Source organism: Sylvia atricapilla, chromosome 7, assembly GCF_009819655.1.
Source record: "Sylvia atricapilla isolate bSylAtr1 chromosome 7, bSylAtr1.pri, whole genome shotgun sequence".
NCBI lineage: Eukaryota > Metazoa > Chordata > Aves > Passeriformes > Sylviidae > Sylvia > Sylvia atricapilla.
This window is the reverse complement of record NC_089146.1, coordinates 22277623-22294987: the sequence shown is the minus strand read 5'-3', so window position 1 is coordinate 22294987 and position 17365 is coordinate 22277623. Positions and strand designations below refer to the sequence as shown.

Here is a 17365-nt window from a genome sequence, read left to right as displayed (position 1 = left end):
TCCTGAATTCTGGCTGCTGAATACTTGTGTGGGTCAGAACGCTGCAAGGTAGTTTGGGCTAGAGGGCAGTGGGATAATGCATGAGTAGTCCCACAAACATATACACACCAGTATTTTCAGGTCAGGCTTACTCATCTTTACCCAGGGTGACCTGAAAGAGCATCCAGCAGTGCTGTGAATCAAATCCCCAGCAGCTGTGGTCGATTGATTTGTTTATTTCTAAATCACAGTTATTGAATATAACAGTGCACACTGACCCTACCACTTGCATTGTCTGCTCATTGTCAACCCTGCTATCCCCACAGTTACCTATCAAGTACTTTCTGATGTGGTTCAGTCATTTAATTCTCATTCTAGTTTTCCCAAATAGCAGGAATAACTAACTGTTCCCTGTTCTCTTTATACTTTTGCTTTCACCAGTGAAAGGCTCCTCCTTTCATCTTTCCTTCCATGAGGGTTTGCTTTGTGCTACATCAGAGCAAGTGGCCAACTTTACATTCTTTCAATCAGACAAGAATTAAACAAATTTACATGTAAGTAGCAATAGTGAAAAACCATATCCTCAACCCAGACTAGATTCTAGATCTGGAGGGTACATGGTGAAAGACAAGATGTAAAATAGAGCTCACATTTGCTTTCTTCCTTCTTCTATAACTTAACTACACCCAGATGCCCTGACAAGTGCTGTGTTTGTTCCAGAGGTGCCATGTCAGTGAGACAGGCACTCCAGGAGCCTGCAGGGATAAAGGCTAGATCAGCTGTTTTCCAAGATATGGTGAGAGCCACTCTGCTATTTACACTACAAGTATTTAAAAAGTAGCCACTGTTTCTATAGGTTTTCTAAATATCTGTTCTTTCCAGATAGAAAGCTCACAGAGCTGCTCTGATGCATTTCCCCATTTAACTGATTGGTACCTCATATCTCTTATAGCCATGATGTATCCCATATGTATAATTCCATCTTTAAGATTTGCTTTTGAAACAATAATTAAAGTAATTCATTTGCCTCTCAACACAATTTTCACCCCACAAGACTGACAGGGCATGATATGCAGCAGCAGAAATTTTACCTTCTTACCTTTTCAGAAAGAATCCTTCTAGTATTTTTGAATGTTAAATACCAGAAATATCACGCCTAGGTCATGTAAAGCCTTTGTCAGATTTCAGGTACATAACAGGTAAGCCTGCTAGCATGAAGAGTAATTTACCAAAAGAAACTATTACAGATGACGCAGATTTGGATTGGGACCATAACAAATGGATCCTTGCATGACTTAGAATATTCTTTTACTTTATATTAAAAGTCTGTGTACTCCAGCCCATTGGCGATGTCCAACGTTAGGGATTCTGCTTTCATACCTCAATGAACCTGGGAGCATCAAGCTCTGAGATGGTATCACAAATCCAGTGTCAGTGAAGCAACGCAGCCCAAAGCTGCTGATGAGGTGTATTCTGTTCTCAGCTCTGTGGGGACTTTCCAGGGGCTTCTCATCTACAATGCACACAAGGTTTATGGCAGAAATAAGTGGCAAAGCAGATTTAATCAGGTTATGACTCAGATCAAAGGCCTGATATCACACTTTAGAACAAATGACCTGAATAAATAGCTGCAGAAGAGGAACGTATTTGATGGGATAATTTTCAGTGCTCAGTAAAATAAAGGATTTTTCTGTGCAAGATGAATGGACACTTTTAACTTCTAAAGATGAGCATCCATCTGTAAAAATCTGAAAAGATACAGGGATGCCATTGTTCTCCCATGTTTTCTGAGACACTGACCCAGCTATTGCATTCTCCTGATCCACACATAGTGTTGAATGGGCTTCATGCAGCCAGTGACAACCACCGCTGCTGCTGGCCATCCACCTCTGTACATAGCAGGCTGTTAGCTTTGTGCCTTTCTGGGCATGGTTCAGAAAGACAAGCTGCTCTATTTTCCTTTTCCTAGTTCGCAGAGGAGAGGAACTTTCGGCCCGTTCTGCAGTTCAAGATTTATTTTGCATCTACAAGTTTAGCTGTTGAGCTCATTAAAGAAAATGTTTTCAAACATTTTTCTTTTCTGAGCACTACAGTAGAAATTTTGTCTTTATGCTGAGGCTAAGAAAAAAGTAGGATAAAATAGGAAAAGTATTTTTGCTGTTTCCTAGCTCTGCACTTTTAGGAACAATTGCAGTTGAGAATCACTTCCATGGTTATAAATTACCATAGTGTTACTCATTAAGTACTGGAGGCTGGGTCTAGTACACTTCCTTACACAAATGCAGTTGCTTCATCACAGAAGGACTGGGACAGTCTTGGAAGAGCCGCAGTGTAAAGAGATAAGATTATAAGAACTAAGCCTTTGAAGTGAGGCTTTATTACAAAATTATCCTCAGTGCCCGTTTTTTATGGTTACTTTTCTAGTATCTAGATGCAAATCAGGGTCATTCTGCATAAAGATAATGGATATAGAAAGAGATCACAAACTCTTATTCTTTGGGTAACTTAGAGAATTGGGAGAAGGAGAAAATAAATCTACTTTTCACAGTGCAGTGGAATGATTACTTATGCAGTCGTTTCTGCGTCTTAATTTTTCATTTCCCCTGAAAAGTAGTAAGCAAATACCTGTACTGAAACAGTCAAGAAATAAAATACTAAAATAAATCCAGAGAGATAAATGGCTGAAGCATTTTCAGTGGGTTGCCTTTCCATGGCAGGCACCAGAATCAAAATATATCACAAAGATATTTTACTTATTACTTAAGAACCCGAGTGGATTTTCACTTTACTCACCATAGAAATGAAAAGCCCACACACCAATGTATAGACTTCCATTACCCCTTTCTGACCACTTCATCCCATAAAAGTGGCTGAGAAGGAGCACTGAGACTTGGAAAGCTGTCTAAACACAGTTTTGCAACGATTGTGTCCAGGGCTCAGAACGCACACGGTTATTTGCTATCCTGTGACTAGGGAGTTTTGCTGCTTGCTTAACTAAACTTCAAGAGGATCCAGAGCAGATCCCTGGGTATTTTCTCTTGCACAGCTCTTTGTGTCAGCTTTGTGTACCACTACCATCTACTGGCCAGATCGGGATTGACTGCGTTTCCAAGCATCATGATCCACCTTAACTCATTCCATCCCAGAACAGCAAGGACGCCTGTGGGTTTGCTCCTGATGGTTATTCACACATCTGCATCGGGGCTGCACCAGATTTTAAGATTGTAAGATATCACTGCTGGCCTGCAGAGGTTTAAAACCAACATGTTACCAAAGGACATATAATATTTTTATAGCTCTAATATTATTATAGCTCAAATACAGGCCTTTTTTTTTTTTTTTTTTTTTTTTTTTGGTTTGGTTTGGTTTGGTTTTTTTTTTTGTTTAGCTGAGGATTTAGAGCCCAGTTGCTGAATGTGTGCAATTTAGCTTTTAATCAAGTAAATGCTCTGGAAGAAGCATATTTCATGGTTTTCATTAGACTGGGTTTATTATTATAATAGACTGAGGATCCCTGTTACTACACTGAGGGAGGGGTAACACGATAAAAGAAAAAAAGCAGGGGGTTCAAAATTAAATGAGAGTTTGTGCAATGGTGCCTTGAGAGCTGGAGCTGGTCAAGTGTAACACAGCATGCAAACCCTTATTTTTTCCCTATGGTCCCTCTGAACTGTAGAGCACAGATTTCAAACAGCCCATGGCTCCTTTGTCATGCCCCAGCTGCAAAAGTGAGTGTGAAGATAGTGGAGGCAGGAGAACAGACGGGAGGAGGATCCCTGCACAAGGAAGGGAAGTGCCCAGGAGAGGCACAGGCAGAAAGGACTTTGCTGAGGAGTCATGCTGGCCACTTAAAACCTTGTGCCACAACAACGCTTTGCTGCGTCTAGTCATGCTGGGCATCTCCAGCATACAAATATTCCCATCGCAGTTTTGTGTCCAGCTGGGATGTGGCAGTTGCATTGAATATCTCTTTTCCTCAGAGACATGCTGCAAGGATTGCTAAAGGGACCAGGAGGTAAATTTTCTCCTGGAATGGCATCTGCAAAGACAAGCAGATGGAGTTTTGACAAACCCCAATATCTGGCAAAGTTTGTCACGTTGACCTCAATGTACCTGTCTCTGCTGGGGATGCCCTTCCATCACCCAATAAAGATGTGGTATGAAAAGATTTAACACTTCTCTTTCGGCAAGGACATTGCAGGAAGAAGTGAATATGGCAAAAAACCTGCAACATTCAATATTCTATTCAGGCCCTGTTGAATCCAGTTCTGGGATGCACAAAACATGCTGCTGCTATCCATGGAAGCTGCTGTGGTGCAGTCCTTTTATCTCTACCTCATTTGTGGCAGATCCAAATAGGTTCCCTCACAACACACCCTCCACAACTGAGCAGGAAAATTCCTCCAGCCCATCACTCATCCCTGTGGCCTCAGCTCACCGCTGCAGGGAATAGGCTGGGAGAATATCTGTAAATTAATGCTGTGATTCCATCCACCATCCTTACTCTACTGGTGCTCTGGCTCCCACCTCCTTCCAGCACCTCTTGTGCACACGTTCTGGGGCACCCTCATCCATGCCCTGGGAAATGCTCAGACCACCCTGTGTGTAGAGATCCTGTACAGTGCCCAGGTCGAGTCCAGACACAGCCGGAAAGGAGGCTGGAGCCAGCTGTACTCACACAGGATGAGCCAGTGCAAAGCCTGGGCACTGCTCTTATGAGACACTAAAGCCTCTCCTCTTAGTAAAGCTGAGGAAAGATTCAAGAAAAATTACAGCACGGACAACTATTAGTCATGCTTTAATTTTTCAGTTGAAATAATACAGTGACTCTCACTACCAATGTCATCAAGGTCAGCAATAAAAACACAGTCACCAGACACTCTGATCAGGGACAGAACAGGAGACCTCTGATTAAGGGATAAACAATTGAAAACCATTGATAAGAAAATCCAGAAGGAAGACTAGAAAGCAATCATTGATCACATTCTTGAGTTAATAATACCTGCGGTTATAAAAAGTTAAATGATAAAAGATTTGAAAATACATATCTAAGGGTCTGTTTCTTCAAAACTATTTCAAAGTTGGAAGAAAATACTGCTCGAACTTTTTTTCTTTAATACAAGCTCATCTACATCAACATTAAACAACAATCACTATTTTGAGGTTAGGTTTATCAATTATGCTATTACCCTTCAGATGTATTTTAAGGAATAAAACATAACTCGTGGAAAATTCATAAAACATCTATGTCAAGTTTTCTGAAAAATACCACTTCATTAACCACATTAAAATTTGACCAGAGTCTTTATAACTATCAACAGCATTGTAGCCCAATAAATATTTGTCCTCAGAGATGACACAGCTTACTCCTGCAAACAAAATCCACCCTGCAAGCCACTCTGCTTGCTGTACTGGAAAAAGGCAGCATTTACACACTTCTCAGTGAATGTGATGGAAGGGGTTTGTTGGTTTAAGCTCCTCCAGCTGTATTTCAAATAGGTAAAAATAGTAATGGGGAAAAAAGAGGCCATAAGCATATTTTTCTTTTCTTTTGGTGGTAAAAAGCTATCACAGTTAATATAAGCAAGAGATTATCTGGCAATTATACTTGCAGTCCAAACTCTAATAGTGAACTGCAAATAAAACCAGTCCAATAGAAAAATCTAGAGGACTAAACCAAAACTTTAAAAATATTACTGAAGACTAATGTATAGGATCAAACTGCAAGACAGAATGTACATAGAAAAGCAATTTATATTTTATATGATAGAAAAACAATCAGATTAAGAACTTGTGATTGTTACAACCTGAGAAGTCATCAAAAAGAGTAAACCAGTTCTGTAAACCAGCACAGAAATATTCTGTGTATGAAATAATTTTTAAAAATAGCCCTACACATAATTATGGCATGAACAGGCAATTTCTGGCCATGTGGAATCTAACTAAAAGGCAATCTTACATTCCTGTGCATGTGCATAAATATTGTGTTAAAACATTTGAGTTGGCCTTAGCTGCAGCTTTCTTAAGTCTGAGGAACATACCTCAATCTCAGGGCTCTTGCAAAAATTTTAGAATGAGTCACCTCAAAACAAGGAAACTGAGTAACAGAACAGCCAATGCAGCCCTTTGCAGCAGCTTTCAGAGATGGTGGAAATGACACTAAATCCATTGTGAAGTAACCATTGCTAAACATTTGTTTTTCCACAAGGCAATAAAAATAAAAAATAAAATCCCTGAGAAGCTCCCAGGTGTTTTCAGAGAGGTGAGTGGAGGACTAGTTGTGCTGGTGGAAATCCCACGGAGAGTAAACATTTCTGTCCTGGACTGCTGCAACTGCAACAGCACAGAGACCTGAGCTGGCTCCTTCATAACCATCAGCCTGCAGAGTAACAGGTCAGCAAAATTCATCTTCTTTCTTACCACCTTGGTACGAACACTGAAAGGGAAAGTGTCTGCTTCATGGGGTTAGAGGACTAGCACCCTTTGGGAACAGCAAGGAGGCTCCCCCACGTCAGCTTTGGAGAGCAGAGCGTCCCTGAATACTGCTCACAGGAACACTGTAGGTGAACAGTAAAGCCATTTGTTTCATACCTTCAGAAAGATTTATATAAGAGGGGCTTTTTCTTCAAATAGGTACAGCCTGGAAATGTTTTTAATGAAGGCTGATGGGATTTCATGTTTGAAATAATCTAGGTGAGACATGACACAGCTAAATCTTTAATAGGATGCTGGATGCATCTCAAATAAGTTCAGGATGACAAAGCCCATAAGCCATTATATCTCCAGATGGATTTATTTTATAACATGAATTAGGCATCACAGGCCAAACTACCAAAACTCTGGCAGTCTCAAGTCAAGAGTGATTTCATCTCCCTGCAAGCTTGGAAATCAATGTGGCAAGAATCTATTGTCTGGAAAATCACCGTTCATTTTGCAGAAAAAATAACTGCTCATTTTGCCAGGAAAAAAAAAAAAAAAAAAAAAAAAAAAAAAAAAAAAAAAAAAAAAAAAAAGTAAAGTTCTCCCCATAATCCTTGGAATATATTTCAGAGCTCCTAAATTCAAGGCCAAATTTTAATGCCAGCTCATAAGCAGGTTCTGGAAAGTATAAAAACAAAACAGAAAGGCTCAAAAATTCCCAAAGGAAAAAGTTGCATGAAAATGCCCACGGCTCTGGGACCTCAAACATGACTGCTCCAAGTGAGTGGTTGGAGGTTTATGGTCTCTGAGTATTTTCAATTCCAGGCTTGTCCCGAAGAAGAAAACTTCTCCATGGCTCTGTCTTGCATCCTCACCTCATCCTGCCACACAGCAAAAACTCTCCAGGGTAGGGAGCTCCTCCAGCATTGATACTGATGGCCATGAGGGTTTCTCAGGATATGGGCACTCCGAGGGATCCCCGAGAATGAGAAAACCACTGTAGGTTGTCAAGTTTCACATGGAAGACAAGACCACTTGCTACTTCTGAACAATTAATTGTTCTCACTTCTCTCAAAGTCAGAAATGAGGATGCTTTCTTCCAAAGCAGGACTATCAGCATTAATCTGTGGCAAATAGGCATTTCTAACCCACAGTATCCTGCGGAAGAGTTGGTTATTCTCTTTGTGCAGGCACCACAGGAAAATGGAAATGGCAGCCAACATCACCAATGTCACAAGAATAGCCAGAGCTACAAGCCCACCATATGATGCTGAAAGGGAAGAACAGAAATTGTTATTAAGCAAATATAGCTACAATTATAAGTAATTCAAAATATAAACATATAGCTCTTTTTAGGAAAACATTACTAGTCCATACATGTCAGACATTTCCAATTACAGGTTCAACAGTGAAAAATATTATTTCACAAAATATCAGCTCAAAATGTGTATTATTCCTTATAAAAAAAAAAAAAAAGGTACAGAGTTTACCTTTTTCAGAGGATTCTGTTGTATCAATCTCTGAAATAGAACCCAGAACAGTCACAAAATGACCCACAGAGGTTATTATGTGTATTCACTTTAAAATGGATACTGAGAAGACAATCTACCCCAAACCAACAAGAATAGGCTATTCTTTGTTTAATTTTACTCAAGTCAATGTTATTCCAACAGACCAAGTTAAACATAATCTAGTATGTAATTAAAAATCCCTTTAATTTGGTGGAATATATTCAATGGTATTCGTGCAAGGATGAGCACGAAAAGTGGGCATTTACCCACTTTTTAAAGCACAAATTCATTAACAGAACCATGCAGAGGCAGATCAGTCTGGTTAGTGGGTCCAGCAGTGATTTTGTGTGGACTCACACATGGCTGTGACCTGCCCTCCCAGTGGGGGCTGTGGAGATCACCCTGATCCCACAGGAAGGCTCCTGCAGTTGGCAGTGGCTGCCCAGACTCCCCAAGGAGAGGTCACCCCAGCTGCCCGGGGCTTTTAGAGGTGCTATTTTCCCCAATGCCAAGAGACAGGATTATTTAAATGAAAATTGACACCAAGTAAGCAAGCAACAAGGAACAAGTACAACAATGGTTATAAGGACAGAATTGCCTCTTTTACGGCAGCACATACCTGCATCCATTTTACATACAAAACCCCTCTTTTCTCCGCATGGAGATAACTGCCAGACTCCATCTGTGGTCCTCAAGCTGATGCAGAAATTCCCTTTGAGATTATCAAATTCGGGTTCTCTGATGCCCCAGTTAGAATAATTTAAAGGAGAACCATCTGACCAGGAGACTGTCTCATCTATGGGCAGAAGTTGAAAATTATTACAAAATAGAATAACATTTTGAGAAATATTTCTGTTTCAGTTAGATTTACCCTCACATAAAAAATACAGTATTACAGAATACCAGAATTTTGTCTGTTTGGCCACTGTATTATTTTCTTTTCTTGAAGAATTTTAAAACATCCTATGTAGTCAACACAGAAGACAGTCTGTACTGTATCTTTAAGAAGGAAAAAAAGGCATTTACATGCACATACGCCTATTGAGTGTTCAGAATACTGGTAACCATTACAGAAAGTCTCACTGGTTTTACTACATCACAAACATCAAAAATCAATGAACAAAATCTCAAAAGACAAAAGTGTTTTGAAAAGTGGTCATTAGAAATGTTTTTTGGAAAATAAACCCAAAACCCAAACCAGATTTTTAGCTGCAGTTCTATTCTTCCCCAAACTTACTGTCTGTTACAAGCAGAATGTTCAACCAAACCATTTGTACAGAATAACCAAAACTGTGTAATTCTTCCAAAATGAAGGCATTTTCATCTTCATCTTGAATAGTCAGAAGATTTGATCCTTCAAATAAAAAAGACCAAATCATCAATTTGAAATGTGACATTGTATTTTAAAAACCATTAAAATGTAACATTTTGTTTCAAAAAGTTAACACAAGTCAATTGAAGAGCTTGCAAAGTCTAGTTATACATTATAAGTTCTTAAATTTGCATTTAATGGGAAAATGCTCAAGCAAATACAAAACTCTTCTCACATAACTTTAAAACAAATTTGAAGGGAAAAACATTCATGGTATGTTTTACTGGAGAAACCAGTATTTTTACATGGAAAGGAACATGTTTTTGATGCACACTGCCTCCAATTTCATAGTTGGCTTATGAGTTCCACTATCGTTATTTTGAAACAGAGAAAACATATGCCATGATTTCAGTCATTTCAGAAAATAAATATCAGTTTAAAATATCACAATGACATTTGGTAGCTACAATATAATCCCTTACCTTGATTTTTGCAGACCTCATATGCTGTATCAAAACTCATGCCCTGAAGAACTGTGGAAAAGCTGTAGCAACTGTTTTTGAATTTGATCCAGGGTACATTTTTTTCTGAACATAAGCCTTTATAGGCATTGAGTTTCTTTTCTGTGATAGAAGTAACAGCACAGCTTTATTGGCACAACAAAATACACATTAATATAACATACCACACACTGTTTTGGAGTAATGCTAATAAGCATGTTATTGTGTTATGCCTCTATTTTTTCCAAATCTAGTGGTTGCATATATTTGTATTAAATGAGTACAGCTGGTTCTATTTCAGATCAAAAACCTTGCTGGATTACAGCAGCAGGATCAGGACAATCTAATCAAGACGATCTGATAGTGATATGCGGAGGAGATCATGAGATAATCAGGTGGCCCAGGTCATCAACACCACTGAATAGGAACTATTTGAAGAAGTGGATGCTGCCACAAGACCCTGCAGTCTGGCACTGAATGGAGTTCCAGACCTGAATTCTGTATTTAACTGAAGTCCAGATGACTGACAGAGCATTGCAGGAAACACAACATATTTTAATATTCAGAAAAATATTCTTAGCTTTACTAAAAAAAATTGCAGAGTATTTGATGTGTTGATCAGGGAAGGTATGATTAATTTTTCACTTTGCTCTAAATGCTTCCCTTCTCATATTCCCACAGGTAATTTAAGCAAACTGGATTTATTTCCCTTCAAGCTAGGTCATTAGCAACCCTCATTTTTCACAGATGTGAAGTGTTCACTGAAAAGATAGAGTAAGTAATTTTCCTATTACTTACTCTATTATGAAAGTCCCTTTTCCATTCTTCTACAGATCAGACTTGATGGCCAATATTTTATTGGAAAAATGATTTCACAAATAGGAAATACAGAGAAAAATACTTCAGTTTTAAGTAACAGTCAGCCTTGCTTAATATTGCTTAACCTCCAACCAATTAACCTCCTTTCACATATTTCCACTGTCAGTAGACACATTTGAAGATGCAAAGATTTAATATAAACCTTGACTGACTTACTAGGTGGCACATGGCAAACAGCTCCTTTCAGAGATTGTTCGCAATTTTTGCTTTTCCAGTGCCCTGAAGTATCAATGTAAACACAGCTGCCAAAGGCCTGGGACTCGTCGTCTTCCCAGAAGGTGAACAAAGACCTGGTCCCATCTGACCATTCAAAGTTAAGCCCGTTCTGCCAAAACAAATTTCAGATTATCTTTCTGATATACTTTGGCACCACACAAGTCAATCTTCTTTTAATGGCATCCTCACCAGGTATTACAGAATGTCTTAATTTTCTAAAGGCTCAGCAATGATCAACAAAAGGCAGAGCCAAGGGTCCTCCCAACTCACTTTTGGGAGACTACAAACTACATCTAGTTTTTTGTTTTCAGCAAGCAGTTATTTGGGCCATTGGGCTACTATGAACGAAAAACAAAATTTTAATGCCAACATGACAAGACTTTTTTCTCACGTTTTTAAAAGTTTTCTATGGCTTTTAGTTTTCAGTAGTCATTGTACCAAACTGGCTCTCACTGGACTTACACAATTATGTAAAATGAAAAACAGGGTAAAAAAAAGAAAGTTTAAGGCTCAAATTTTCTAGGTTTTCATCTCCAGATGCAAACTTTCTGTGACTTCAAACCAATGACACAGCTCACTGCTACTGGAGAATGTCCTTTGCATTCCCAGGCAGGGAGTCTCCTACGTACGTCGGCGGTGAAGAGGCCGATCCAGTGGCTGTACCCCCGGCGATGGACGATGACGGTGAGGAAAGCCTGGTGGTACTGGTCTGTAATGCTCACCAGCTCTGCACCCTGGGCCATGCAGGCTTGTAGAGCTGAAGACCATGTGAAATTCCCACTTATTAGCTTATACATTCTGTTCCCATATTCTAAAGTATCTGGCACAGGGTACATATCAGATGCATTGATAAGATGTCTGGATGCGTCTGTTATAAACAGAAATAAAGAACTTATTTTGAAAACAGAAGACTTGATCACAGCTGAGCAGCTCCTAAAAAAGTCAGAACTATCATTACAAACCAATTTAAAAAATGCAAACTCCTCAGTTTTAGGCAGGCACTGTGAAATTTAAAAAAGAAACAATGACTACTAGAACAGTATCTGAAATTCTATCACAAAACTCACTACAGGAATGACTGAGTTTAATGTATTAAAAAAATATCCCAAACCTGAATGAAGTTAGTTCCACTTGACTGCACCTTTGGAGGTCAGTAAGAAATTACCTGGGATCTGGGCATATCCCAAATGTCCAGTAGCAGTGGAGTGTTTTTATCCCCAGATACCTTGCAGGTAAATTAGATTACCTCTTTTTTGAGTTATTATTATTAATAATTTTCACAATCAGCTTACATCATAAGGCCTGGCCTCAAATAAGTGATTCAGCCAATAGGATAGCAAAGTGCATCCTTGGGAGCTTCTTGACCTCATCTTTAATATCCATTAACCAATGTAGGAAGATCACGGTGTGGCATTTAAACAGAAATCCTCTCTGCATGGAGACTTAAATCTTTTTTTGATGATCAACTAACACAGCAATGTCCAAAACAATGAAAGGAAGAAGCAGAGTTTTTAGCTTTAAGACAGACAGCTCAGTCTGTGATGCTGCTCCACTCACTCTCTCACAGAAGGGAAATGCCTTTGCTAATGTGTGTGAATGTTTCTAGTGCCAGTGTACTTCAAAAAATGCTACAGTTTTGATCCTTTTCATCAGTTTAGATTAATTATTTCTCACTGTAAAGCTCCTGTGTGATTACAGAATGAAGTGGTTGCTTTGTTGCAAGGTAGAATGTTTTTAGACTTTGTTCCCTTTATGACTAAGAGAGGAGGAGGAGTAATAGCAAACAGCTTAAAATAGTAAATTATTACTTGTCATTACAAACCATTAGAAATGTCTAAGCAAGAAAAAGTTCTGCTCTTGAGCTAACTGAAGCACTCTGTTTTGTTCCAGCTTGCAGTGTGTCACTGCTTAAAAAAAAACTAGAAAATGCTGTAAATCACTGACACAATAAGTCAAGCATCACTGAGAGATCAGAGCTCAGTTCAAATTCCATGCTGCTTTCTTTCATTTTAGTCTCCTTCAGAAAATAATTCAAAAAAGAGGAAATGGAATGCAGGCAGAATGGCAGAAGCAAAGCACCAGCTCATCTTTCCAGGAACTGACACATCTGTTTGGACACTTGAGCAAATTTAGCAGTTCACTACTGCCAGCAAGAGGCTGTCTCACTGCTCCCTTCCTTGCTTCTCTGCTCCTCCTACTGCAAATTCTTTGGTCTGCTGTTTGCCTGACCCTGCACAAAGCTGAAAACAGCCTGTAAAAAGCTGCAGAAAATGAGATTAATTAGATGAAATAAATAAGTAAAGCAGGAGGCAAAGAAAAAATATAGGGAAGTTTTCTGCTGAATTAGCAAACCCAACAGCCTGATAGTTTGGGATAGTGCCATGGGTGTTCCACTGGGGAGGCAGGATGGTCCATTTAACCCAGGAGGCACTCTGTGGTGCATTACAACCAGGCCCATGGGCCACTCTCAGATTCACCTCCCTGCTGGGAAAGTCCTCAATTATAGCAAACAGAATTTAAGTCTTGTGAATTCTTTCAGCTTCAAGCGGCAGTGCTTAGCCTCCTATTAGCGCGTGCAAATGGTCCTCTTAAAGAGCCTGAGCAACGCTGATACTAAGATGTATCTTGACCCACCCACATCACTGGGATTCATTCCAAAAAAGAAAATTTTTTTGAGGACTATGACCAAAGAAGGATAATTAGAATTAGAGGAACGGGATGTTCCCCAAATGGCCACCAGAGACCCTCAAAAGACCCCTGCTCTAATGTAAATAAGCTCCAAGAAGTGATTTAAATATGCAAAAGAATTCGCGGAAACATTTAGCATATATGTATGAGTTTTGGAACATGTAATGAATATGTATAAGTTTCACAGATTTCAACTAGTCTGTTGGCTGGCTGCAGGGCATGGAATAGGAGGAGATATTCCCTGCACGCCTGGCACCGAAATAAAGTCATGCAGAATGCAGCTTTCTAATACTGAAATTACGGTGTTGGAGAGTTTTATTCCCAACTTTCAGTGACACAGCTGGGAAATGTGGGCAGGATCCGGAGCACCCACTGCAGCCCAAATCCTCGCCAGAATCCCGGCCACCAGAAGGCTACTGTTTTCCTTCCTGCCTTTCCATGACTACTCCACCTGTCTCAAGTAGCAGCAACGGGTTAAAATACAAACGTTTGGGATCTAACTGAAACAAACCAGCAGGAAAGCGGATTTATTTATTTTTTCGACGCTGTGTACAGGATCACTCCAGCCCTTCCTGCAACTGTAGTTCCCAATAAAAGATGCAAATTCCAGCTGCACTTTGCTTGAGCCACACGTCAGCACTGCCCAAAGCTCGTACTTGTTCTGCTTCCCAACTGGCCGTGCCTCCAAGGCAGCAGCAGCAGCAGCGGAGTGCCGTCTCTTTATTTTAGGGTTAAATTTAGGGGTGATAATATAACACAGAGCTGAGCCGTACAAAACCACCCCCGCAGCAAAGGCAGCTGCTGCCAAGGAGACTCCTCGCAGGCTCAGATTACAGCCCTCCCTCGGCTCCAGAGTCACCCATGTGCTGCTGGAGCCGATGCATCGCCGTGCGCTGGCAGCGGGCTGCTGGCGGAGCTGCGGCTGCCCACGGCTCCCGGGAGAGACCACTCGGGACCAGCCTTGAGGAAACACAGCGGGCCACGTTCCTCCAGGACACTTCCTGCTCCTGGCAAGGGAACTTCACGGCACTTTACACCCAGAGAAATGTGGGACTAGAACAGAGAAGCCAGTTGGGTCCACACTGTTCAGAAAAACACATTTTCTATAGAGTCTCTTCTGATCTAACTAACACTGCAAGTCACAACCCCCCACCCTAAATCATATTTGCATCAAAATCACCCTCAGTTTAGCCTTGTGTAATTTCATGTGGTTACTCTTCAGCCATGAGAGAAAATAGAAAATTTCATCTCTATTTCTAATTCAAAGATACACTACAGAATGCTCATAATTAGGAGGAAAACTTAATAACAGAATATTTTTTAGCAATTACTTCTACATGCCAGGTATTGATTTATTAAACAGCGGAGAACTAGTCAGTCTAAACAGCAAACTATCTTAGAAATCTTTTATGTTCCTTGTTTTAGAGACATTTATAAAAAGCTGCTTCTAGATAAAACCAAAGCAAGACAAATTCCATATAGCAAGAAAAGAGAACAGAAGCAAAGCAAGAGAAAACCTTACCTCGAGTCTTTTGGCAGACAAAACCATTATTTTTCTGACAGTTTTCTAAGTACCATTTTCCAGTGAAATAAAAATTAGGGTTATTTGATACCAGTGTACATAGTGGAAGTTGATCTTGAATGTTAAAATGCTGTCTCTGCAATCAACACAGAACGTTATATTAGTTTAAAAGTACACCTTTAAAACAATGCATAATTATTACATCAAACTTAAGAGAATAAAATTTTCCTAAATAGGAGAATTATCTCAAAGTCTCTATAACAAACATATAGGTGCATTGTCAAACAATGTATTAAAATAAGAATTTCATAATCTTGTTCCCAAGATTTGCTCAGACCAAGCATCCAATTCTAACCACATAATTCCAAATTTGCTGCTTAAAACCAGATGCAAGAGAATGTGAGCAGAGCCTTAAATTATATCAATGTCTGTCTTGATGGTGCCTTGTTTGCTACTTTTAGTTGTGCCTGTAAATCTGTACCCACAGCTCTTTGAAGTTGCAAAAATTAAGAGCAGCCTAAACTGCTGTAACAACTTTGGCCCTGTCTTATAGAAGTCATGATTTTTATGGATAAAACCAACTTCTCACTGACACAACTTCCTGAAAATACTCACATCCACTACTTCAACTGGTGACCAGTTGGAATACATTTGAGGATTTTCATTTGACTGTTTTTCATAATCGTCACTCTGGAAGCCTATCCAAACATTCGTTTTCCACCCATACAGATTCATTGTTATGAAAGCTGGAAAATGAAATAGATACAAAATAAAATAAACCAATAAGCATTTAGGAATAGATGAAGTCTCTTGCAACACACAAAAGCAAGCAATTAATTGAAAAAATTAATTTCCAATCAAGGATGTTTCATAATTACTAGAAAATAAGAATGAGTGGAATTTCAGTATCATCTAGCCATAAATTCAGTTAATTTGTTTGATTTCAATTGGGTTAGAGTCTAGTCCATTAACTAATAATACCAGTCCAACCACAATATAGTCCAGTCCAAGAAGCTTTTCTCAGTTTCAGCTGAAGATTTCTCAACAAAAGATTGCCAGTGAGATTCTTCCCACATCCAAATAAGGGGTTTTACAAGTGTGTGAAATTCAGCTACAGGTTTTTTATGAACAGAGTTCATAAATATTTCCAAATTTACTGGCATTTATTTCTCTGACAGTTCTACACTGGTGCTATACAACAGATGAGACTTTAAGTATTACTAGAAGATAAAAATGAGATAATAAGGTAAAAATTTCAAATTGCAATTTTTAAGATCAGTATTCCATTTTGGGAGTATTTTTAAAGCATGGTAGGCACAAAAGAATTTGCAATTCTTCCTTAAAATGTACCTGTCATATATCTCAGTGAACCTTTAAATTTTGGCAACTTGAGAAAGAGAAATCTTAATGTGTTTAAAGCAGTGGAACCATGGATAAGAACTTAATAATCTTCTTTCCTAAATCTGTATCCAAGATTAAACTTTACTACAGCATCCTAATAAAGATGATGTTTTATTTATTTAACAATATTTTCAGCACTCTACCTTGTTCCAGTTCATCTTCCAGGATAGCAAGTGACCCATCATAGTTGTTGCAGAATTCTTGTGCAGAGTACCAGTTTCTCAGATGTTCTGGATCCTTTGGAATTTGTATTAAAAAGCACTGTTTCAAAAAACAAAACTAATCAAACAAACTTGCTTTGTTTGCTTTCCTCCAGTAATTTATCAACAGCTAAGAGTGATCAGTAAAACATCTGACATGCTGTTATTGAATGCTAAATATTTCACTGGTTTCTGTTCTGCTATGGACATCTCCAGCATACTCAGTATTAATTTTCAGCTATGATCTAGATTCCATTCAAATCAGTTGTTTCAAGGCAAACAATCAATGTTAAATTTATCCTTGCAGTCACTGTAGTGAGCACTGGGATAAATTCAGCCACCTTCATGCATGTTGCTACTAAGAAACTTAGGCATTTAAGAGAAGCCAGATGAAATAGTTACCTTTTGACCCTCATTTGCAAATAGACTTTGTCTTAATCAAGTCCATTTGAAACAGCATGTTTCAGAGGACAGCAGCAGTTAGGGATCCATTTAGTATATCAAGGGGTTACAGACTTCTTCTGAGATCATAAGACACTTGGATTTGTCATATGTGGAAAAGAGAGGATGGAGCAGGTTTTTTACGGCAAAGGCACAAATACAATTGGATAGCTTTCGCATACATGAGTATTTACTCCCTGAAACTAAAGTAAACTTGTTAACACCTTGTTAGGACAACTTCTTCAACTGTGGCCAGCTACTTAACAGTAATAAATCTTGGTGTCACTGTGTCAGTG

At 39.1% G+C, this 17365-nt stretch overlaps 1 protein-coding gene across 1 annotated transcript in view; it reads right to left on the bottom strand.

The window, feature by feature from the left end:
* Nucleotides 1-6959: 6959 nt before the first annotated feature.
* The window catches only part of PLA2R1 (phospholipase A2 receptor 1), a 33120-nt gene continuing 22714 nt past the window's right edge, over nucleotides 6960-17365 (bottom strand). Inside the window, 10 exon segments of the mRNA XM_066322902.1 lie at nucleotides 6960-7669; nucleotides 7890-7919; nucleotides 8530-8706; nucleotides 9148-9264; nucleotides 9705-9845; nucleotides 10758-10926; nucleotides 11447-11685; nucleotides 15028-15163; nucleotides 15643-15773; nucleotides 16572-16689. Coding sequence (XP_066178999.1) covers nucleotides 7452-7669; nucleotides 7890-7919; nucleotides 8530-8706; nucleotides 9148-9264; nucleotides 9705-9845; nucleotides 10758-10926; nucleotides 11447-11685; nucleotides 15028-15163; nucleotides 15643-15773; nucleotides 16572-16689 — 1476 coding nt within the window. The 3' untranslated portion in view covers nucleotides 6960-7451.